The sequence below is a fragment of the Pararge aegeria genome, chromosome W (genome assembly GCF_905163445.1).
Source record: "Pararge aegeria chromosome W, ilParAegt1.1, whole genome shotgun sequence".
In the NCBI taxonomy this organism is placed as follows: Eukaryota; Metazoa; Arthropoda; class Insecta; order Lepidoptera; family Nymphalidae; genus Pararge; species Pararge aegeria.
The window spans coordinates 1,163,484-1,188,876 of record NC_053207.1 but is presented as its reverse complement, the minus strand read 5'-3'; the positions used below and the strand labels follow the sequence as shown (position 1 = coordinate 1,188,876).

The following is a 25,393-nucleotide window of genomic DNA, read 5'->3' as shown; positions in this document are numbered from 1 at the left end:
CTAGTTGCTTGAGCATTTCTTGCAAGTGTTTTGGGTTGTTTGAAATTATTATAAGATCGTCCGCAAATCGAAGATGGTACAGCTTTGTACCATTAACATTTATTCCATATTCTATCCAGTCTAGGTTTTTAAATACGTATTCCAGAGTGGCAGAGAAAAGTTAAGGTGATAAGGGGTCCCCTGTCTAACATCTTTCTTAATCTCAAACTTTTCCCCTACTCTTTCTGTTCTTATTTTGCTGTCATATTCCTGTATATGTTCTGTAATAATCTAATATATTTTTTGTGCAATGCTTCCTAAATCTTCTCATGTTCCAGAGAATCAAAGCCTTGTTATAATCAACAAAGGTTAGGTAAAAAGACATATTGTATTCGTTGCATTTTTCCACGACTTGTTTTATCGTATGTATATGGTCTTTCGTTGAAAATCCACTACGAAATCGAGCTTGTTCCTTAGGTTAGTTCTCGTCTTAAACTTTCGTCTAAAACTTTAGTAATCCGATCAAGTAAAATTTTTGAAAATATTTTATACAGGTTAGACATAAGACTAATGGGCCTATAATTGTTGATATCGTCTCTATTTCCTTTTTTATACAGCAAGATAATCATTGATGAAGCCCATTGAGCTGGTATTTCTTCTTTTCCCAAAATTTCGTTAAACAAGTGTACAAGATTGTTCTGTATAACATGAGATGTACCTTTTATAAGTTCGTTAGAAATTCCGTCCTCACCTGGTGATTTTCCATTCTTTTGTGATTGGATAGGCTTGACTATTTCATTTATCATGATCGGAGGAATTTTATCCTCATTGTCATCGCGATCAAAATTTGGTACTGTTTCTGCGCTTTGGTCACTATACAGGTTGCGATAGAAAATTGTTGCTGATTTTAGGATTTCAAGCCTTTTCGTTTTGTCTTTATTTTGTTTTTGATCTTTTATCTTCGGAATCCAGGTACTGTTCTCTTCTAAATCTTTAAATGCCTTTCTGACGCCTTCTGTAGTTTCTATATGGAATAAAAATCTTTCCGATCTAGCTTTTTGCCTATGATTTCTAATAGATTCATTAATTATCTTAGTTATTTCTTTTCTATTTTTGGTTTTCTTTGCTCAAAATACTCCGTTTCATTATATGTTCCCTTGCTTCTCTTCCAATTTTATCTTTAACTGCTTTATTCTGGGCATTCTTGTTTTCTATCTCTTTTATAGTTTGTTCGAAGATATCATATTTTTCTTGTATGCTTTTCAGTTCTATTATTCTGGATTGTAGCGCCTGTTCCAAATCCTTTAAAACAGGCTGTGGTATAGGAAGGATTACGTGCTGTTTGATTCTTTTTATATTTTTCCTACTTTGTTTTAATTGTGATTCATGGAGTCTGTCGCGTACCATCCGATGGTCAGTGTAAAAGCTGAGTTGATTAATGACACTTACATCCATAAATAATTTTGGTTTGTTAGTCATAATGAAGTCAATTTCATTTTTTACATTACCATTTGAAGAAATCCAGGTCCATTTTCTATTAGCTTTTATCTTATAAAAGGTATTCATGATGAATAAGTTATGTTCATGAGCAAAATCTATGAGTCTTTGCCCATTATTGTTCCGTTTTCCAGAAGAATGAGGTCCAACCAGTTTTCGTTCTGAATTCATTATTTTACCTATTTGACCAAGTCGCCCATTACAATAGCTGCATTGTGTACAGTTCCCATTGTTAAGTTTAGTTGGTTATAAAAAGTGTCTTTGGCTTCTTCATTTGTATTTTCTGTGGGTGCATATATTTGGACTATGGATATGGGAAGTTTATTACAGGGTAGGTTAATATTTAGGACTGCTATTCTGTCCGAAATTCCAACGAACTCTTGGATTTTATTTTTTAAGGTGCTTTCTCACTAGAAATCCGACACCATATAACCCTGGTATTTCATTTTTATAGTAGAATATGTAATCTTCATATTCTTCGATTTTTTTCTTCTAATCTCCGAATTTCGCTTAAGCCTATTATATCCCATTTAATTGGGTTTTAAAGCACATTCTAATTCAAATAGTGATTCTTGTCTCCGTAGTGTTCTAGTATTAAGTGTTGAGATAAATATATTATGTGATCGTTGTATGTAATGGTTTTTACTATTTTTCAAGAGTGAATCTGGGGGGTTTTGGTCTAAATCCCCTCGGGGACCAGCCAGATTGGGGATTTGTTGTTTCATTATATTATTATGTTGTTTTTTCCTTACTATGGTTTTTCTTCGTTTACCGTACTACTGTGTACTACGCCTTATGTGTATCTGTCTCGGATAACAAATGCTATCTAGATCTCAGATATGCAAATAGATAGTCCTATGCAGTTTTGCTGGGGCAGGTTTACTACTTCCTTGTTAAGAGAAGCTTGTTCCTGGGGATGTTGAATTGTCCCTTTTCCTTTTCTCGTTCTCCTTTTGTTTTACGATGACCTTATTGTTGCGTATATAGCCATCATTTCCCTTTTCCCTTTCTAGTTTGAGTTTGTTCCTTAGTTTTTTGCGTTTTTGTAGTGTTTCTTTCGATAGGTCCTCCGTTATATAGGAATTTCCAGACACTTTGTTCTTATGTTTCGGAGTTTCTATTTTTTTATTAAAAGTCAAAGTCAAAGTCAAAGTCAAAAATATCTTTATTCAAGTAGGCCCACAGGTCTTATAAGTTATTAGAGAGATAAGTATTGGCCTTGTCTTTTCGGTACTTTGTTTTCCAATTCTATGAATTTTGTTGATTTTAGATTTCTCTATTTTTACCTCTATGGCCAGCGTGGTTCTTCTCTTCCTCTATTTCCTTATTTTTCCTGTTCATATTCTCCAAATAGTCCACTTTGTTATTCAATGTTTCTATTTCTAACCTGATTTTCCTCCAATAATGGTTAAATTTTTTCATCAATGCTTTGCATAATATTTTTTGTTTCTGAATCAGTTATAATGTTTGTTTGTTTTTGTAGTTCAAGTTTCATCATATTAAATAATGTCGACATTTCCTCTGACATTTTTGTAGACATACGTAGCAGTAACAAAACGTATTGACAAATATAAAGATCGTAGTTATAGAAGCGTAATACAAAGTCTGAGTTGTAGCCGCCTTTTCAAAGCAATAACAAATTTACTTAGGCGGGTAAAATGAAACGCATAATTTTTCTTTTTTCTATGTTGGCACTGTCAAGTGTCAAGCTGTTAGCAGTCGATCCGTCGTGCAATGATTGTTGACTTTTGAATTGTGATAGCTTTCGAACTGTCAAATTTGATTCACTTACTGTGTTGTTAGTTTAAGTTGTGATGTGCAATCCGCGGTGGAAACTTTCAGTTTTTATTCATATCTTCAATTGTGCGTTAAGTGTGACTTCCTAAAATCGTGTTTGTTGTGTTTTTCTCAACTTTTAAAGATAAATAACGCGAGAGATTTCACAACACTTGTTACTCCGTAGACAACCGGAACCGGTTTTAACACTTAACACAACCTATATACTATTGGCCTTACTTATAATTATTATAAATCCGCTAGTGATTGCCCGCGACTTTGTCAACGCAAAGCTTCTAATACGTAACATTTACTTTTCATGGCCTATTCGGCACCCTTTTGGGTCGTTTAAGTGGAATTTTTTTTTAAAATCTAATCAGCATATTTCAATGATCTTACTTCCAACAGATAGATGGACATGAGATTAAAATAGTTTGTTTAGTTTGAGCTGACGTTAGTGAACTTATCGGAGTTTATAAGAACGAAATCCGTAAACTGATCAGCATAGTCTTAGCAAGTACAATTTAAGCGTTTTGTGGCACTCTGAAGAGCATAGTGGCCGGTGTAATTAAAGGCACGTGTGGCTTAACACTTTCGTCTCAGGTTGATGTTCACAGAACGGCACTTTGCAGGACGTTTTTCTTGCATGCCCTCCGAAGTTTCGCTCTGTTTATACGCAGTGGTTTTCCCGGCGGTCCCGGCGCTTACAACGCGTATTGTAAACTGGGACTTTTTTCATTATATATAAGAAATTTAAGATATCAATTGCTTTAACGGTGAACGGTTAACGGAAAACATCGCGAGCAAACCTGCATGCCTAAGAGTTTTCCATAACGTTCTTAAATGTATGTTAAATCTACCAATCTGGATTTGGCCATCGTGGTGGAGACTGTGTCCCGTAGTGGGCCGGCAATGGATTGATCATGATGATTTAAGAAAGAATATTTGTTTCAGATTGACTATCACCGCATCTTGCCCAATGGATTTACAGTATTTTCCAATGGATCGACAACTATGCAACATCGAGATTGAAAGCTGTAAGTAAACATGCGCATAAAGTTATCTAAGTTCCGCTTATACTAGTTGTTTAAAAATGTATGTTTTAATTAAAATTTCGTACTTCGCGTGAGAAAAGAAAACATGAATACGACATGGATAATGTAAAAAACTGAGCGCGTGCAAACTCATGAGGCTTTAATTTTTTAGATAAAGAAAACCTTGTTATGAAGCAAATTAACGCTTTGAACATTTTTGTTGTACGACGCTTGATGTCCTGACGTCGTAACACACTTTAGCTTTGGTAGAATCAGTCATCCATTCTTAGATCACGGTTGTGTTGAAGATAATCCCGTGCGATGGGTGTTCATATCTCTGCATGGTACAGTTGGCTACACCATGCGGGACATCCGATATAAGTGGAACGAGGGGCCCAACTCTGTCGGTGTGTCGAGCGAAGTGTCCCTACCGCAGTTCAAGGTGCTCGGCCATCGCCAACGGGCCATGGAAATATCTCTCACAACAGGTTTTGTACCTTTGCAATTTGACGCGTCCTTCTCTTTTCTTCTGCACGTCTATAGCTTGATCGCGAATATTTTGATCTAATTAAATACCTCAGAAGCTACGTAAATCTGAGCTCATTATTTAGATTCTTTGTTCGTATTTGCTTAATACCATTATAAAGTTAGATAAGAATATTCGATCACTAAAATTCAATTTTCATTTCAGGAAACTATTCGCGACTGGCATGCGAAATTCAGTTCGTTCGTTCGATGGGCTATTACCTTATTCAGATTTACATTCCTTCCGGCCTGATCGTCATTATATCGTGGGTGTCCTTCTGGTTGAATCGGAACGCTACGCCTGCCAGGGTGTCACTTGGGGTCACCACAGTGTTGACTATGACTACGCTAATGTCTTCAACGAATGCAGCTCTCCCGAAAATCTCGTACGTCAAGTCAATAGATGTATATCTGGGCACCTGCTTCGTGATGGTCTTCGCTAGTCTCTTAGGTAACAAAAGATATTGGATACATTCAATAAGTTATCATAGTTTTTAGGATTTTGTTAATTGTGAATTTACTTTTGTGCTATTACACACGTTGCGTATTTACTCGTAGCCATCCGATAGCTCTGTGAATTATTATATCTTGTTCTGATATGCGATGCGTTTTTGGTTTTGTGGTTGTGAACCTGCCCATAAAATTCTTTTGTAATTAAACGTTGCACTATTAAAATTGGTAATTCAGCTTTGCGTTGTAAATTAAAGATGATTTTTCTAATATCTGTCCTCTTTGCAGAGTATGCGACTGTGGGCTACATGGCGAAAAGGATCCAGATGCGTAAACAACGGTTCGCTGCTGTCCAGATAATCGTCGCTGTGAAGAAGATAACGATAGACGGCGTCCCTGGACCTTCAGGACCCGAGCCTCAAGCAACTCCTCGGGCAGTCACACTGACCAGGCCAGCGCCTCCGAGTAGATCATCGGTGAGTTCTATGTTATTTCTCAGCATTACCATTCATTTTTGTAAGAAACGAACTTTGATACAACGTCTACTTTAGTCTTACAATCCTCACACACAGGAAGTGCGATTCAAAGTTCAAGAGCAGAAGGTGTACGCACGAGGTGGCCCGTTGGATAATGGGCGGGGTGGACCTTCGGTGTCGATGCAATCACTCCCGCATGCAGGTCATGCCGCTCACCCGGCCCTTCCAGCTCACACGGGGGCACCACCAGCCGCCCCAGCCTCACAGCCTGACGGCGAAGAACCTTTAGCGCCACACCTAATCCAGGCATCCAAGGTGTGTAAACATCACTATTATAACTTCTTGTTTCTTGTTTATCATTAATCGAAGGCATTGCTAAATTCTCAGCGAAATTTTAATTTAATTTCATATGTTCTATATTAACGCTTGAATAAAACTAGCGAGTATATTAAATATTTTCAAAATAAGATGCTTTGATCACGCGTGTTTTAGTCGATGATGATTGAGAGTTCGGTCTTTCACTCAAACTCATGAAGTTTGGGTGGCAGAAGACTAACGGTTTTGCCACGGTAGGTGCATATCCAGCAACTTAAACAAACGTGTGTATATAAATTAAGCATTCAACGGGTAGCAGTAACTGTGCCAGCGGTTGTTACCACACTTGGCATTCTTATTTTATTTTCGAGCGATACGGATATCCTATAGTAAAGTTGTTAGGAGAGGTGAGATGGCGGGAAATGGTTCTTTTTCATTCCTGGACATTTCTCGTTGGTCCTTGCCGCTGTTCACGCAAACGTGCTCTCGATAAGTACTTTCGAATAGTACTAAAACACGCGTGATTTCTATATTTTGTGTCATTGATTTAACTGTGAACGTCAAGACTAAAAATTTTGCAGGGCATCAACAAAATCCTGGGCACCACGCCGTCTGACATCGATAAGTATTCGCGTATCGTATTCCCGGTCTGCTTCGTTTGCTTCAATCTTATGTACTGGATCATATACCTCCACGTATCAGATGTGGTTGCAGACGACCTGGTACTACTTGGCGAGGAAAATTAAATGCAGTTCCGTTCCGTCACTTGCGAAGATACTTTTACTAAGCAAACCATACCACAGATCTGGCACTACGTATTTGGCAATGTGCTTTCCATAGATGTACATATTTGAATCTTGCTATTTGCAAATAATTCCTAGCGAAAGGCACTAGGGAAAAAGACAAAAAAAAAATACTAACTCTAACTATTGACATTGACAATTTATTTTATGATTTCAAAGAAATGTCAGTCGATAATAATTAATGAAATAGCTGTACATTCCTGAACCTACTATATCAAATTTTCTCATACCACTTGAGTAGGTACCTACGATAACGCACGAGTAGTTATGATTTCCTATTACTATAATTAAGTTCGTTGAATTATTTTTATATCGTCCTTAATTTTATCTATTTTTCTGTATATCTATTAAACCAAAGACTTAACTAGCGTAACTTGGTAATTAAGTTTTACTTCTAACTATAGTGTAGATGAAACTGAAGTATTAAGTAGATATTAGGTAGATAACTAAAAACTTGAAAATAGGCTAATGTAAAATTTGTAGATATTAATTATACTCTATACCCCTATAGAGTATAATTAATATCTACAAATCTTTTTCTATTATGATTTAATTAATTTCAGCTGCTCAAATAATATGTAAAGTAATATTGAAGTTAGGTTCTATAAAATTCAGTTGATACAACTGAATATGTAGCTATAGTGGTCCATAGAGATACTATGTGTAGGCCTACTACTTGAACTATAGTCGTGCCAATACGGTTCTGATAATATGAGACTATCTCTAGTTTATATGTTATTTACAAGCTACGAGTAAGGTATGTAGTGGACTAACATGTCTTAAAAATGAATGCGGAATATCATAGCTTTGATAACAAAAATATTCAGACCGTCAATGAATATTTTTTTATTTTTTTTTATATATTAATAGCGGGCAAACGAGCAAGTGGGTCACCTGACGGTGAGTGATCACCGCCGCCCATAAACATCTGCAGCACCAGAGGAGCCACCGATGCGTTGCCGGCTTTTAAGGAATTCGCCCCAAATAACCCTAGATTGAATTTTTGAGGAAACACATCAAATGGGAGATTGTTCCACAGTTTGCAAGTGCGCGGTAGAAATGATCTGGTATTTCGAACAGTAGAAGAATACCAGGCATCCAGATGATGAGGGTGGAATTTATTTCTACGACGTGAGGTGCGGTCAGAGAACAGGGAAGGATGTATCAACGCAAATAACTCTTCGGAACACTCTCCATTATAGAGTCGATAGAACACACAAAGGGAGCTAACATCTCTTCGGTGCCCAGGGATTGTCAACAAGTCGAACTGCCCGCTTTTGTATCCGATTAAATGGAAGGAGTTGGTAAAGAGGTGCCCCAGCCCAAAGATGCGAGCAGTACTCCATGTGAGGTCTTACTTGCGCTTTATAGAGCTGGAGTCTATGCTTTGACGCAAAGTAACGTTTTGCTCTGTTGAGCACACCAAGCTTTTTGGAAGCTAATTTAGCTTTACCTTCCAAGTGAGCGCGGAACTGGACTTCGTTCGAGATGTTGACACCGAGGATCCCAATGCTATTGGAAACAGTGAGGAGAGTGTTCTGGAACTGAACAATGTTTTGTGCTCCCCATACGGACGCTTTGTCCAAGAGACCCTCAATTTCAGACACACGCTTACTTCTGCACTCCACCAGCTGAGAAGGAGAGAGCTGTGCAGGCCCTTTATAGAGAGCATCACCCGTGCTATCATCTGCATAACAATGGAAGCCATTATTGTCCAGCATGTCATTGATATGCAAAATAAACAGTGTGGACGATACCACTGAACCCTGCGGAACGCCAGCATTAATGGGCTTAGGGTTAGAGCAAAAACCGTCGACTGCGACTTTAATGCTGCGCTCATTAAGGAAGCTGGCTATCGCAAATTCTCAGGCAGCCCATAGGATGGTAGCTTCGAAAGAAGTGCCTTATGCCATACCCGATCGAAGGCTTTTGCGATGTCCAAGCTAACTGCTAGAGCCTCTCCTTTTCTATCTATTGCCTCCGCCCACCGGTGAGTGAGATAAACCAGAAGGTCACCAACTGATCTACCATGCTTAAACCCATATTGGCGATCACTAATAAGCTGATGCTCTTCCAGGTATTTTAGCAACTGGTTGTTTATGATAGACTCCATCACCTTAGATAGTAGGGAGGTGACTGCGATTGGCCTGTAGTTAGCAGGGTCGAACTTATCGCCTTTATTGGGAACCGTGCCGGCAGAGTAAGAGTGCCGAAACAGTCGCGTTAGAACCGGAGTCAGCTCAGGAGCGCACGTTTTAAGCACGACCGCAGGAGTACCGTCAGGCCCACTGGCCTTGTTTACGTCGAGAGAGAAAAGAGCCTTACGCACATAACTCTGGGTAAAACTAATGTCACACAAAGAGCTTAGACATCGCAGGATCGAAGGTGGTGTTCTCCCTCCATCATTAAGAGACGAGTTTGAGGCGAAGAGTGTGCACAAAATTTCAGCTTTCTCTTGAGCGGCGTGGGCAAGGGTATCATCCGGTTTGCGTAAAAGTGGAAATGTAGAATGTAGATAGAACGGCAGAAGTTGCCTTGTATAGCTTTGGACAGAGACCAGAAGGCACGCGAGCCAGAAAGCATCTTAACTAATCTCTGTCCAATTCTATCGATGTGCCTCAATCTAGCACTGGTTATAGCTTTTTTGTAGGTTCTGGAGGCAGTGTTAAAATTCTTTTTGAAATCACCCACTGTGAGGGTGGGTTAATAATAAATATTGTATGAGGTGCATAGTTATAAGAATTAAGTCAGTACATGCCTAACGCTGGTGTATCATTGACGCGTCCATACATGGCGCAGTCGGGAAATTAAAATTAAAGTAGAAAACTCTGGAAACATGGAAAGTATATTGACGCCGCCGTCTTCGTTTTGTTTTGACAAAAATGCATCGGACGCAAATAACATTCATGACAAATGGATGAAGTGGAAAAGAAGTTATGAAATATACAGTAAAGCGTGTGAAATAAATAAAAAATCATTGGAAATACAGGTGAACATTTTATTGCACGTGGTGGGTGAGCAGTGTCGAGAAATTTTAGATCAACTGCCAGAGAAATGCACGACTGTTGAAAACATATGGAAAAAGTTGGATGAACAATTCAAAACAAAAAGAAACGTAACGGTTGAACGTCATAGATTTTTTATTCGTGATCATCGTGACAACGAAACTATCGAGCAGTATGTGTTTGAGTTGGGAAAATTAGCTCAAAATTGTGAGTTTCGTGATTTGCACGACGAACTGATCAAAGATCGGCTGGTGTGTGGCGTTTCAAGTGCAGCCATTCGTGAACGGTTATTAACAGAGGATGACCTGTCACTAAAAAAGGCGATGGATATTTGCCGTGCTGCCGTGGCATCCCGGACCTATTCGGAGAAGATTAAGCCTGAAAGAGAAGATATGCATAATGTTCATCAAGTAAAACAAATGCAAAATCACATTGCACTTGTAAAGTCGAAGATATCATCGTCACGAGGACAAATAAGAAGCCAGGTACCCGACGACGCAGCGAAGTTCGAGCGATGGAGTGGAGGGCGCGGCGATCGCGCGGAGTCGCGTTGCCAGCGCGCTGCTGGGCCGCGCGAGCGCCCCCTGCCGACCAGAGGCCGTGGCGCGAGCCAGTGGCGTTCGGTTGCGGGTTCGAATAATCAGTGTAGTTATTGTGGAATAGTGCATAAAAAGTTTGAGTGCCCAGCCTATGGCCAAAAGTGTGCGCGGTGTTTAAGGATGAATCATTTTGCCCGGGTTTGTGGGGTGAATTATATTGAGGACTCTGATGATAAGGTAATATATTCATTGAATAACAGTGATTGGAATCTTAGCTTAAATATTTAGGACACAGGATAACAAAAAATGGCCTGTATCCTGATGACAGTCATATCACGGCGATTACAAAAATGCCGATCCCTAATGATAAAAAGGATGTGGAAAGATTTTTAGGTTTAGTTAATTACATAGGTAATTTTATTCCTAATCTATCGGATAAGGTACTTCCATTACGAGAGTTATTAAGAAAAGAAACTGATTGGCACTGGAACGAAAGGCATGAGAAATGTTTTCGGGATATTAAGCATTGTTTGACTAGTCGCCCTGTGTTACAATATTATGATGTCAATAAACCAATAGTTATATCAGTAGATGCGAGTAAGAGTGGCTTGGGTGCGTGCTTGATGCAAAATAATTTACCGGTATGTTATGCGTCCAAGGCGCTAACTAAGGCTGAACAGAGATATGCACAAATTGAGAAAGAACTGTTTGCGTGTGTGTTTGCATGCGAGAAGTTTTATGCGTACATTTATGGGAAAACGAATGTTATTATTGAAACCGATCATAAGCCACTCATAAGTATAATAAAGAAACCAATTACAGATGCTCCTGCGCGTTTACAAAGAATGTTGTTACGCTTGCAACGCTATACATTTAAGTTAGTCTACAAGCCTGGCAAGCACCTTTATATTGCCGACGCATTATCGCGCGCTTATGAACCTGCCGAGACCGTTCACTCGAGTCAAGAGAGTCTTTATGACGAGGTGTGTGCCGTCACGCAGGATGCGGCATCGGCGTTTACGCAATATTTTGAAAACGCACAGTTTGCTGCGTTACAAAAATCCACTGAGAATGATAGTGAATTAAAACAGCTGTCAAAGTACATTAAAAAGTGTTGGCCGGTCGAAAAAAATGCTGTGTTGGATATAGTGAAACCATATTGGAAATATAAGGAGGATTTGTCGTTTGCTTATGGTCTTATTTGGAAAATGAAAGGGTTCAAATCATTACGAAAAGAAATGTTAAGTAGAGTACATATTGGTCATATGGGGTTGGAAAAAACTAAGTTAAGGGCTAGAGAAACGATATTTTGGCCAGGCATTAATAATGACATAGTAAATGTAATAAATGATTGTGATGTTTGTCTCGCGCATAAGAAATTGAATCAAAAAGAAAAATTGCAGCCTCATGAAATTCCAGATAGTCCGTGGGTTAAAGTTGGCACTGACCTGTTCCAACTAAAGGGTGTCAATTATTTAATTATAGTAGATTACTATAGTAATTTTTTTGAAATAGTGGAACTACAGTATACTGATTCTATGCATATAATAACATGTTTAAAAAATATTTTTTGCCATTATGGAATTCCAACTGTGGTGATTTCAGATTGCGGGCCCCAATATAACTCAACTTTCTTTAAAGAGTTTGCTATGGAATGGGGATTCAAACATGTAACTTCCTCGCCTCACTATCCACAATCGAACGGACAAGTAGAACGTACTATTCAGACGGTAAAAAATATAATGATTAAAACTAAAGAAACGGGGTCTGATTACCGTTTAGCTATATTGGAATATTTAAATACACCATTATCGTTAGAGTTACCTTCGCCGGCAGAGTTACTACAGAGTAGGAAGTTAAGAAGCATTTTGCCCATATCAAAAAAATTGTTAAAGCCAAAAGTACACGAAAACATAAGACATAAATTATTAACTAGACTGGACGAACAAAAATTTTATTATGATCGGAATGCTAAAAACTTAAAAAAATTAATTGTAGGACAAAAAGTAAGGATTTATGATTTAAATATTAAAAGATGGATACCAGGTACAATCAGTGGCGTGCATAGAGGGTATGCACAGGGTATGCAGGTGATATAAAATGAATGAAAATCTTCAGAACGAGTTATAAAAAACTCAAGGATAGCCATTGTAAGAGTTATAAAAAGTCTACCCTTAAGTTTTTAAAACTCGTATTGAAGATTTTCTTAATTTTGTATTGTCTGCATACCCTGTGCATACCCTCTATGCACGCCACTGGGTACAATAACCCGCGTTTGGAATAATAGATCGTATGAAGTTACAAATTCAAAAGGCAAAAAATTAGTTCGTAACAGGCGACATATTCCGGTAGATAGGCCGGAAAGACAAGACACGCTTCACTATGGGTTTGAGTATGACGATATAGGCTAAAATACAGATGTTAACGTAGTACTTTACCAAACTCAAAATATGCGTACAGGTACGATAGAGAATAATTATGTGTCTCGTTCTGGCAGGACAGTGAGGCCTCCGGATAGATGGGGGTTTACGTAACTACCAGTCTGGCTCGGAATAAGGAGCTTTACGGCGAAAATGTGCATAATATAAAAGTTAAGAAAAATATTATTATGTATGTGGTAAATTTGATATAAGTTCAATATTGAGTTTAAATTCATGGATAAAAAATAAGGTTATTGATGTAATAAGGTTAATGTGTTTATTGATTTTGTATTTTTACACTAGAATTTTGCTGAAAAAGTTTTTATGTAATGTAAATTTGTCTTTAAATTCTTTACGATTTAATTAATCTCAAATGCATTTTGTGATGAAATGATTATTTGATTGATTTGTAATTTAATTAATTTTGGAAAGAGGAAGGTGAGAGTGATTGTTAATTTTTAGTTTATTTTTAAGGGGAAAGATGTGAGGGTGGGTTAATAATAAATATTGTATGAGGTGCATAGTTATAAGAATAAAGTCAGTACATGCCTAACGCTGGTGTATCATTGACACGTCCTTACACCCACGATCTGTAACAGGCCTGTTTAAGGTTGTAATTAAATTCCAAAACCTTTCTAATATTTGTCAATATTTTGCAACATTTTTAAGAACGATCTTATTGCGTTTAAACCATTACCGGCCCACTACAGGACACGTGTCTCCTCTCAGAATGAGCAGGATTTTCGCCCCAGTCCACTACGCTGACCAATTGCAGATTGGTGGAATTCGCGTTGAATAAAACCTTTTAGAAAATTATGGAGAACTCTCAGGCATACGGGGTTTCCCCGCGTTTTTTTCCTTTATCGTTAAAGCAAGTGATATTCAATTATTTAAAAACGCTCAAATATCCGATAAGTTCGAGGTGCTGGAGATAGAACATGGCCAGGGTCACATTTCCTTCAAAGTGAAGTGGAACTCTTGAACACTTCCATTAATAAGTATTACTGATGGAATCATTAATCTCACGATTTTCGTGGACCGTCTGATATTTACCAATACTTAGTTTGCTACTACTACTACTTCATATATTTTTTATTTTTTTTCGTATATATATATATATATTTATTGTAAAATTGTATTTTATTTTATATATACATATTCTTTTTTTTTATTATATTTATTATTATATTAAGCATAATTATTATAAGTATGACTTCTTCTTACAATAACTCAGATAGTAAGGGTGTTTATTGTACAGACTCCTCTTTATCCAGCGACAGCTTCCATAGCACAGATGTACCACTTGGCTCTGTTTTAGACAATACGTTCACACCATTCCCTAAAAATTTTAATGTAGTTCATATCAATGCGCAGAGCATTCCCTCGCACTATTCAGATTTTTTATCTACGTTTGATAACAAAGCAATTCATGCAATCTTGGTGTCGGAGTCGTTTTTGAAACCTTGCCTTCCATCAACTTCCTATTCTTTGCCTGGCTACCATCTCATTAGAAATGATCGAACAGGCAAGGGAGGGGTTGGTGTCGCCATTTACCTACGTTGTCACATTCCTTTTCGTATTTTAAATAAGTCCCCATCTTTATACTCTGAATCATCTGAACACATACTAATTGAGGTTCAAAGTGGTCAAAAAAAACTTATACTTGGGGTTTTTAATAGTCCCTCGCTTCATATTGATTATTTTGATACTTTAGAGACTATACTTGAAGAGTATTTAACAACAGTGGACCACTCTATCATTATGGGTGACTTTAATACGTGCCTTATGACTATCGTTCAAAACGTCTATTGTCTATTATTAACAGCTCTAATCTTGAAATATTACCTACGCATGCTACTCATTTTTTCCCCAACTGTTTTCCTTCCCAATTAGATCTCATGATTGTTTCTTCTCCAAATCTTGTAGACGCACATGGACAACTGCCGGCGGAGGCTTTTTCTTATCATGATTTGGTCTATGTTTCCTTTAGAATTCGTCCTCCTGAGGCAAAACCGACTATTGTTATGCGTCGTAGTTTTCGTAATTTTAATAATGATAAATTTATGGAAGATCTTAATAATATTGACTGGGATATTGTTTTTGACACGCCTTCTGTAGATGATAAGCTTAATATATTTAATTCACTTTTGACCCAACTTTTTGATATACACGCTCCGCTCCGGCCAATCAAAATTAAGCATCTTCCTGCACCATGGCTCACTAATGACATCAAGCTGCTTATGTCCAAACGCAATAAAGCAAAAAGTAAATATAAGTTAAATCCGACAGATGCCAACCTGACAAAATATAAAAAGCTACGGAATCGGTGTAGCAGAATTTGTCGAGATGCTCAGCGTGAATATATTCACTCATCAGTGGATCAAAAAAATGCCGACAAAGCTTGGAAATTTCTGGCTTCACTGGGAATCGGTCGTCAGCGTCAGCAAGATTCGCAAAGCATTGACTTGGAGAGCCTTAACAAACACTTTATAGCCAAATGTTCATTCAATGCGCTAATTAAACAAGGGACGCTTAATTATCTTTACTCATTGCCTACACACGAAAGACCTGAATTCCAGTTCAGTGATACAACCGTCGATGAAGTTAAGAAGCATATTTTTGCTATTAAATCTGATGCGACTGGGGTTGATGGGATAAGTAGGAGAATGATAATTGCAGCGCTTGACGGTGTTTTGCCAGTATTGTCTCACATACTGAACTCATCATCACTTACTTCAGCTGCATTTCCCACCGTGTGGTGTAAAGCATATGTAGTTCCTATTCCTAAAGTTCGTAACCCTGTAAATCCTTCAAACTTTCGGCCTATCTCCATTCTTCCGTTTCTGTCTAAAGTTCTCGAACGTATTGTCCATCAGCAACTTAGCCTCTATCTTACCAGATATGATATTTTAAGCCCCCTCCAGTCCGGTTTTCGTCGTGGTCATAGCACAACAACAGCCTTGATCAAGGTCTGCGATGATATTCGTTTCGCTGTCGACAATAAACTCCTTACCGTGTTAGTTCTCTTAGATTTCAGTAATGCGTTTAACAACGTAGACTTTGATCTACTTTTGGCTGTTCTAAAGACAGTCAGCATTTCACCTCACGTTGTCAACTGGTTCCGGTCTTACTCATGTAATCGTCAGCAATGTATTCGTTCGGACAGTAAACTATCTTCCTTTCTTCCACTTCTTTCCGGAGTACCTCAGGGTGGTGTTCTCTCTCCGCTTCTATTTTCAATTTTTATAAACTCAGTGTCATCTGTTTTATCTTCGTCCTATCATTTTTACGCTGATGATTTGCAGTTTTATGCATCGGCGGCTATTGATAATCTTGCCGTTGCCATTGATAATATTAATACTGATTTAAATAAAATTGCGGCTTGGTGTCGGTCATTTGGTCTCCAAGTAAATCCAAGTAAATCTCAAGTAACTATAATAGGCAGCTCTTATTTCCTTTCCTCTGTATCATATAACAGGTTACCACCTGTTCTATTTGAAGGTACTGTTATACCTTGGAACAGTGCAGTCAGAGACCTTGGGCTAATTTTGGACAATACAATGTCTTGGGTACCTCAAGTTTCTGAAATGAGTCGCAAAATTTTTGCCGCTGTTGGATACTTGAGACGGTGGAAGAAGTTTCTACCGTTAAAAACTAAAATTCTCTTAGCTAATTCTCTTCTATTACCTATTTTAGACTATGCTGATATTTGCTACTTGGATTTGATAGACCATGCTCGATAAACTGGAGAGGCTGCAGAACGTATGTATACGGTTTATCTTTGGTATACGTAAGTTTGATCATGTGTCCGAGTATCGTTCTCGGTTAAACTGGCTACCAATTCGATCACGTAGGAACTTGCACGCTCTTTGTCTTTTATATTCTATTTAATTTTATCCTCAGACGCCACCATATTTAAAAGAGCGATTCAACTTTCTTGGTAGCAATGTTCAGTGCTATTTGAGGGCTAAGGATGACAACAGGTTGCATGTTCCTGCCAGTCACTCGCATGCGTATGGAAATTCTTTTACAGTCAAGGTGGTTATACTCTGGAATGGATTGCCAAGAGACATAAGACAGTCTAAATCATTAAGCATCTTCAAAAGTCGTTTAAAAGAATATTATCTATCTACGGAGTCATAAACTAATATATTTGCTCTGTATGTATTTGTGTATATTTATATTTATTTATATATATATATATGCTTATATGTGTATGTATTTATTTCTGTATTATTTGTATTTGTATTAGCTGTTTATGTATTATTGTTATATATAGTAGATGTAGTTTATGTTATAAGTCAAAAGTCAAAGTCAAAGTCAAAAATATCTTTATTCAAGTAGGCCCACAGGTGGCACTTTTGATGCGTACATAAGAACCACACGGTAGTGAGATGATGGCGATAACCACATTCGTAAACTTAAAACTAAAGCTACGAGGGTTCCAAACGCGTCCTGGTCTAAGAAGAAGCCCACAACAAACTTAGCCGGGTGTTTTTTTTTGTTATCACCATCTCACAATGTCATTTTAAATTATTAGAAGAGCAACCTGGTTAGAGCAATAATTTACACCCAAGCTTTTTTACGTAGTCCTTTATACTATAATAGGACTTTTCTATAAGCTTACGTTTAATACAAACTTTGAACTTTTTAAGAGACATCTCCAAGATGACAATTGGTAGTTTATTGTAGAATTGTATGCAATTTCCTTTAAACGAATTATGAATTTTATGTAACCTAGTATATTGCACTGTAAGTTTATTCTTACTTCTAATGTTTAAATTATTGCAGTCACATTTTTTCTTAAATTTAGAAATGTTTTTATGAACGTACATTAAATTTTCAAATATGTACTGACTATACACTGTCATTATTTTAAAATCTTTAAATTTATCTCTCAATGACTCTCTCGGACCCATTTTGTAGATAGAACGAACAGCCCTCTTCTGCAGCATGAAAATAGTGCTAATATCAGCAGCATTACCCCAAAGTAAAATTCCATATGACATAATGCTGTGAAAGTAACTAAAATATACCAGTCTCGCAGTTTCTACGTCGGTCATATGGCGTATCTTCTTTACCGCATAGGCAGCAGAACTAAGCCTGTTCGATAAATTATTTACATGAGGGCCCCATTGAAGTTTAGAATCTAACGTTATTCCTAGAAAAACTGTCGTATCCTCCAGTTTCAGTTCCTCATTATTAAGTAGTACAGTGGTTTTCACGTGTTTAACATTAGGTAAAGTGAATTTTATACACTTGGTTTTTTTTCCGTTAAGAACAAAATTATTAGCTTCAAACCACTGTACCACTTTAGCGAGAGAGTTGTTTACGTCGTCAAAAGCTAGTTCACGTCGATTTATTTTAAAAGTCAGTGATGTATCATCGGCAAACAGAACTATCCCGTGTTTATCCTTGGCAAGGTAAGGAAGGTCATTAATGTAAATAAGGAACAGAAATGGTCCTAATATAGACCCCTGTGGGACACCTATTTTCATAACTGATCCATTAGACCGTTTTCCATTCACGTCGACTTTCTGAATTCTATCGCGTAGATAGTTACTCATTAAGTCTAGAGCTACACCCTGAATTTCATAGTGGTGTAGTTTCCTAACTAACGTTTCGTGTTGAACACAATCAAACGCCTTAGATAAGTCACAGAACACACCAAGTGCATCACGTGACTCCTCCCAGGCTTCAAATATGTTTTGTATTAGCTCAACACCTGCGTCGATTGTTGAGCGACCCCGTGTGAAACCAAATTGCTTAATATGAAGTAAATTATACTTATGAAAATGGTAAAGTAATTGATTTAAAATGAGTTTTTCAAAGATTTTACTGAAAGTGGGTAGTACGGATACTGGTCTAAAGTTAGTGGGGTCAGAAGTACTACCCGATTTAAACAATGGAACTATTTTACTAAGTTTCATTAAGTCAGGAAACACACCACAATCTATACAATTATTAAATATTAAGGCTAAATCGGGTGCAACAATATCAATTAATGATTTGACAACGTTTACGGAAATGCCCCACAGATCATTTGTTTTTTTATTAATTAATAATTTAAAGGCTTTAATAACGTCAGAGCCACTAACATGCGTGAATTTAAAGAATGGTTACACTCAGGCACATTTTCCTTTAATAGAGAGAGAGCCATATCTGGTGAAGAGTTTAATGATTCTGTTGTGGAGACGGGAATGTTGGTAAAGAAGGTTTCAAAAGCAGTAGCCACCTCGAAATCTGTTGTTAAGGCTTTATTATCTACATTAAGTTTAAAGTTAATATTTCGTGGTGTTACTCTTCCCGTCTCCTCATTAATTATGTTCCAAGTAGTTTTGATTGCATTGCTGCTATTTTTAATTTTATTTTTGATGTATCGCGTCTTTTCTAAGTGGCAAGCGCGTTTAAAATTCTTGGAAAACAATTTAACATAATCCCCAAACTTATCACCAGTGTTAAATTGACGTTCAGCATACAATTCGTACAGCTTTTGCCTATTTTTATGAAGTTCAACTGTCGCCCACTCACTAAAATTTAATGTATCAGTAATCACAACCGACTTACTAGTAAATATAGAATGAAATAGTCTATTAAAGGTATTGAAAAAGGAGCTGTACATTGCATTTGGAGTCGCCCCTGAGGGTAGGGATGGGAGGTCATTTACTAGGCTAATTCTCATTTTCTCTATGCGGTTGGATGTTACAGGAACAAATGTTATTTTACGTTTAGAAACATTTTTCTTCACATTTTCAAATTGAATAATTTGACCACAATGATCAGAGTCTAATTTACTAATAATATTTTATTTGTAAAGATGTTATCCAAACAGGTGGCGCTAGTAGCAGTTATTCTTGTGGGCTCCATGAACATATTTGATAGATTGTAAGTTTTAAATAAATTCAATAACTTGATACTTAAAGAGTTATTTTCTAAAATGTTTACATTAAAATCTCCGCATATTATTAACTTTTTATTACACTTTGATATTTTAAATAACACTTCATCCATTACCTTTTCAAAAAGTTCAAAGTTTGACAAGGGTGGCCTATAAACAGTAACAATTATAAATTGCTCTAGTTCAACCGAGGCTACCTCTATTGTCCGTTCAACAGAAAGGCTAACAATATCGTTTCTGTTTTTAAATTTTAAATTTTTATTTAATAAAATTAAAGAGCCTCCATGAATCGCTGTAACCCTGGTGAACGAACTACCAACCTGGTGGTTACCAAAATTAAACAAATATTCATGGGTTTTCAACCAGTGCTCAGTTATACATAAAATGCTAATGTTAAAATCATTTAAAAATAATTCAATCTCTAAGTCTTTTCCTCTAATACATTGAATATTTTGGTGAACCAAGTTGATATAATTAGAATTAGATTTTTTATTATATTTTTGGTTTAATAGTACATTGTGCGACCCCTTACTATAATTTTTTTCATATATGCCTGAGGGAGACTCAGTTGTCTGCTTTTCTAAGCAAGAGAAAACCTCTGTTGTCTCCTTAACTAGTTTAAACTAAAATGACTTGGAATAATTTCCAAGGTTTTCATGTCAAAACTATTACACTGCTCAATAAAAGCAGCTGGTTTAGCCAAGTTCTTGGCTGTTATGGTAAAAAAATATGATAGCGAAACAGCTATCTGTTGTTTAAAATAGTGTGATAGGTAATATCTATCTTGTTACAAATTATAAGTAGGATTAGCACATTTGCTAAAGTCTATAACATGAAATTTCTTATTATATGTACATAAATTTTACAAAGTCATATTTAAATTATACCTAATAGTATTTTCTTGGTGTGGCAAGTTATGAAAATAAGGAAATGTGTATAATACAATACTATTTACATTTAATGTATTTAAAGAATCAATAAGTTTAATCAGCTCAGGTTTGTTAACATTCCCTCTATTTCCCATTATGATAATTAAATTAGTTTTACAGTCAAACATATTCCTATTTCTACAAATTGCAGCTACAATAGCTTTTAAATTTGAGTTGGGTAAACAGTAGTTCAAAACTGTGTGTCCATTCAACTGAGAGTTAAGATATAAGCCCATGTTACATCCAATTTCATCGCTGTACATAATTGTTTTTATTGAACTGCTACTATGAGCATTTGCTTCAATAAAGGAATTATTATTAATATTTATGTTTTGTGATTTTGAGTTACTTAACCTGACACACACCTTTCTCACATTAGAGGGTGATGACACTGATGACACAAACTGGGGATGACTGCCTATACTATCAAAACTATGGGTAGATAGTGAAGTTAATTTACCACTGGGTTGTTCTGTCTTATGCCATTCATCTGAAGTCTGTGTGTACTCAGATATCATTTGCCTTTGATACATGTCAAACTTTACTGCCAGTGTACGTAAAGAAGTCTGTAATCTGACTATTTGTGCTTCTAGGATTTGTGTGTCAGATTCATAACTTAATCTATTACTTTCTAACTGTGAACTATACATTTTAATTTCATTCAATAATTCTAAACGTTCTTTCTTTGGTTTCAGAGATTTAACAGAATTTTTACAGTTTCTGTGTTTTTTTAATATATCAGTTAACTTTGCTATATTCTTTTTTGGTTTCCTACTGCTGCAGGGATTGACTACTGTATCTGATTTGACTATCAATAAATTAGAGAAGTTGGTATTAGCAGTAGACATGTCAGCAGCAGCAGTAACCAACTGCGGGGCCCTATCAACTAATTCTTCATATAGGCTTTGAGTGTGTATTGCTGTTGTGTTATGGGCAGCATCTTCCAGTTCGGTGATCTGGTGGTGGGCATCACTTAGCTCCCGCTGCAGGGTAGTAATCTGGCTCAGAGCCTCCTCATACTCAGCACGGCACTCATCAAACCTATTTACTAATAACTGAAGTCTATCCCGCTCTTCTACAATGTCTACATACTTTATGTGCAAATCCGATAGTTCTAATTTTAGTCTATTATTATTCCCAAGGACGTCTAATAATTCCTTTTCGTTTTCGTCTCTTTCATTATTCAATTGGGTGCATAGCTCCTTGCATGCCTTTAATTCTTTCAGGGCCAATTGTAATTTGGATTGCTCCTGGCGCGCTAAGGCTCTGCGGGTCATCATTTTGTAATTAATTAATTAATTAATGAAACAAGGAGTAATCACCCAAAGAATGCGAAATGACAGGTAGGTTTCGGTATTGCAGTGTATTGTTATAACAATTGCAGCGTTACACTTGGATAACGGGCAATTGCATATACACGTATGTGTTTTTTATGCGCTAAATAGTTGTGTCAAAGCCAAAACAGCTACTAGCACTCTTTAAAAACACCAAAACAGAAGTTTAAAATTCAAGTTTTACTAACCTAACTGTCACTTTGTTTACATCGACGAAAACTTTTCTTACGCACTTTTAACACTTAAACTATTAATATATACTACTATTTATTATATAAATTAGGCGATTAAATTAGATTTGGGCACTAAAAACACACAAAATAAATTAAAATAACAAAATAAAGTACAGAGATCTTTGAACATGTTGTTATATATTTTTAAAATTGCACTATCCCGTTTCCATACTCCTGTTCTTCTTTCATTAAGGGTTGTCTGGAGGAGATCGCTTAAAGCGATAAGACCGCCTTTCCGCATTGTTATTCTTCTTATATTTATGTTTGTTACTTACAATTTGAATACGTCGCCTGGCGCGTAGGCGACGATCGCGGTGGGAACTTCGCTGCGCCGGCGCGGGCTGCCGGCCGCGCGACCTAGTTTATTTTCGCATACTACGGCTTTCGCCTGGGTATGCTTGTGAATTAAATTTTGTGTGTAAATAATTATATATTTATGTTATGTGGATGAGTTGGTGTGAATGTGTACGTAGTGTGATGTATGTAATACGAATACTTATAATAACTATGATATATAATATTATAGTGTATTGTGGTGTGTGAATGAATACATATAATAAACTGGTATATATGTTTTGCCTCAATTTTTGCTGTGTAATGTGCTCTTGTTATATTTAAATATTATACTTCTGATTTTAAAGTCTTGGTGCGTGTTAATTCAATCAAACCTTACGCACCCCCCAAACTGGTGACCCTCGTTAAGAACACTAACGTTAAATATGAGTAGCAGCAGTGAGGACACGGCCCGCTCGCAGGTCAACACGCGAGTCCGCCAGAAGACCCGAAAAGCGGAACGAGTGAGTGCCGTTGGTGAAGAGCTGGTGTCGCCTATATCCGTGAAGCATATTAAGGCCCCTCCTTTTTGGGCAGAAAAACCAAATATTTGGTTTCGACAAGTCGAGGGACAATTCAAAATGTACGGCATCACCGACGAGGAAACCAAATTCTACCAGGTGCTATCTTCGTTGGAAAGACAGTACGCAGCAGAGGTAGAAGATATTATTACTGGCCCGCCCGACTATACACGGCTTAAAACGGAACTAATAAAAAGGTTATCCGCGTCCAAGGAAAATAAAATAAAACAGCTCCTGACGCACGAACAGATTGGCAGCCGCAAACCGTCGCAATTCTTACGACATCTGCAACACCTGGCAGGATCGGATAAACCGGCAGATTTTTTAAAGACTATTTGGACCAGCCGGTTGCCCGCAGATATGCAGTCTATAGTCGCGTCCCAACAAACTTTAACGTTGAATGCCCTTGCTGACCTCGCCTACCGTATTTACGACATTGCCACCCCACCGGACCAGGTAGCCGCTGTGACGTCATCATCAGCAATAGACGTGCTAGCCCAGCAAGTTGCGGAACTCAATAAGCAGGTTAGTGTGCTTGTTGCGCGTGATAACCAAAGGTCGAGGTCGAAAGAACGCGGTAGAACTCGTGGGAGTAAACACAACCGATCGCGATCAAGAAGATCGACTCCCAACAACCGCCGGTTTCCAAGCTGTTGGTACCACCACAAGTTCGGGTCGAGTGCGGCCAAATGTGTGCAGCCCTGTAATTTTAACCCGACGTCGGGAAACGGCCGGAGCAATCAGTGATGGCGGCCAACGATTGCAGTAACCCCACTGGTCGCCTATTCATCACGGACCGCGACATTAAAGTGAAATTTCTTGTGGACACCGGTAGTGATATTTGTGTATTTCCTGTTAGTGCAATTCGTGAACGTCGATGTAAAACGTCTTTTACGCTCTGTGCCGCTAATGGCTCGGCTATCAACACTTACGGCTACATTCAGCTGACATTAAATATAGGTTTACGCCGTAAATTTCCATGGCGTTTTGTGATTGCTGAGGTCACAAAGCCGATAATCGGTGTAGATTTTTTGTCATATTACCGTCTAATTGTTGACATCAGCAACTACAAATTAAGTGATAGCCTGTCCAATATCAGCACAGTAGCGAGTATTGTATCGTCCGATTTAATTGTAACGAGTGTGAAGGTTTCGACTGGCGGCAGCAGTAGGTACCACGACATTCTGTCCGAATTTCCTGATATCACCCGCCCCGCTGGTACACCAGGTACAGTTAAACACCACACACAACATCACATACGCACTACACCTGGCCCCCCAGTGTCATGTTCACCCCGCAGGCTAGCTCCAGATAAGCTGAAGATAGCCAGACAAGAGTTTGACGCGATGCTGGCGAACGGTACCGCTCGTCCATCTGACAGTCCGTGGTCATCACCTCTGCACCTTGCGACCAAAAAGGATAATGGCTGGCGTCCTTGCGGCGATTACAGGCTACTTAACGCAAGGACGATACCGGACAAATACCCCATACGCCATATCCACGACTTCGCCCACAGTCTATCCGGTTGTAAGTACTTTTCAGTTATAGATTTAGTCAAGGCTTACAACCAGATCCCCGTAGCTGAGGAGGACATACCGAAGACGGCTATTACGACCCCCTTCGGATTATACGAATTTCCTTTTATGACGTTTGGGTTGAGAAACGCTGGTCAGACATTTCAGAGGTTCGTCGATGAGCTGACACGTGGACTTGACTTTTGCTATCCATACCTCGACGACTTTTTGGTATACTCCAGGACTCAGGAAGAGCACGAAGAGCATTTACGTCAACTCTTCACACGCATGCAAGAATACGGTGTGCTTGTTAACACGGCAAAATGCGTCTTCGGTGCACCTGAAGTTACGTTCCTGGGCTACCAGATCTCGGACAAGGGTACGAAACCCTTAGATGGCAAGGTCAAGGCCATGGCGGATATTACCATCCCCAATACCGTCAGGGAACTGAGACCCTTCTTGGGCATGATAAATTTTTACCGGCGATTTTTACCTAATGCTGCCCAAATCCAGGCCCCTCTAAACGCCTTACTGACCGGATCCGTCAAAGCTTCCCACCCGGTCGTCATAAAAGGAGACAAGCCTTCGAGGACTGCAAAAAGAGCCTGTGTGAGGCAACCCTACTGGCGCATCCTAGCGCTGATGCGAAGTTGGGTCTCGTTACAGATGCTTCTGACATGGTAATCGCTGCAGCCCTTCAACAACATGTGGACGGAGCATGGCAGCCCCTTGCATTCTTCTCGCGCAAGTTAAGCCCATCGCAGGTGAAGTATTCACCATACGATCGCGAGCTCCTTGCAATATACGAGGGT

The 25,393-nt window shown here is 38.0% G+C and overlaps 3 protein-coding genes across 3 annotated transcripts in view; all 3 read left to right on the top strand.

Moving 5' to 3' along the window:
• Positions 1–6,935, top strand: part of LOC120635952 (gamma-aminobutyric acid receptor subunit beta-like) — an 89,382-nt gene extending 82,447 nt beyond the window's left edge. The window contains exons 6-11 of the mRNA XM_039907158.1: positions 4,207–4,289; positions 4,637–4,774; positions 4,978–5,262; positions 5,550–5,737; positions 5,813–6,052; positions 6,634–6,935. Coding sequence (XP_039763092.1) covers positions 4,207–4,289; positions 4,637–4,774; positions 4,978–5,262; positions 5,550–5,737; positions 5,813–6,052; positions 6,634–6,798 — 1,099 coding nt within the window. The 3' untranslated portion in view covers positions 6,799–6,935. The remainder of the gene's footprint in view (positions 1–4,206; positions 4,290–4,636; positions 4,775–4,977; positions 5,263–5,549; positions 5,738–5,812; positions 6,053–6,633) is intronic.
• A 2,756-nt stretch (positions 6,936–9,691) lies between these two features.
• LOC120635916 lies at positions 9,692–13,121 on the top strand. The gene is made up of 2 exons (XM_039907127.1): positions 9,692–10,636; positions 12,897–13,121. Exons 1-2 carry the CDS (start codon positions 9,692–9,694, stop codon positions 12,915–12,917), a joined length of 966 nt encoding a protein of 321 aa, XP_039763061.1. The 3' UTR covers positions 12,918–13,121.
• Positions 13,122–22,932: 9,811 nt separating this feature from the next.
• Positions 22,933–23,814, top strand: LOC120635915. Its single transcript, XM_039907126.1, has one exon. The coding sequence runs from the start codon at positions 22,933–22,935 to the stop codon at positions 23,812–23,814; it is 882 nt and encodes a 293-aa protein (XP_039763060.1).
• The last annotated feature ends 1,579 nt before the right edge of the window (positions 23,815–25,393 follow it).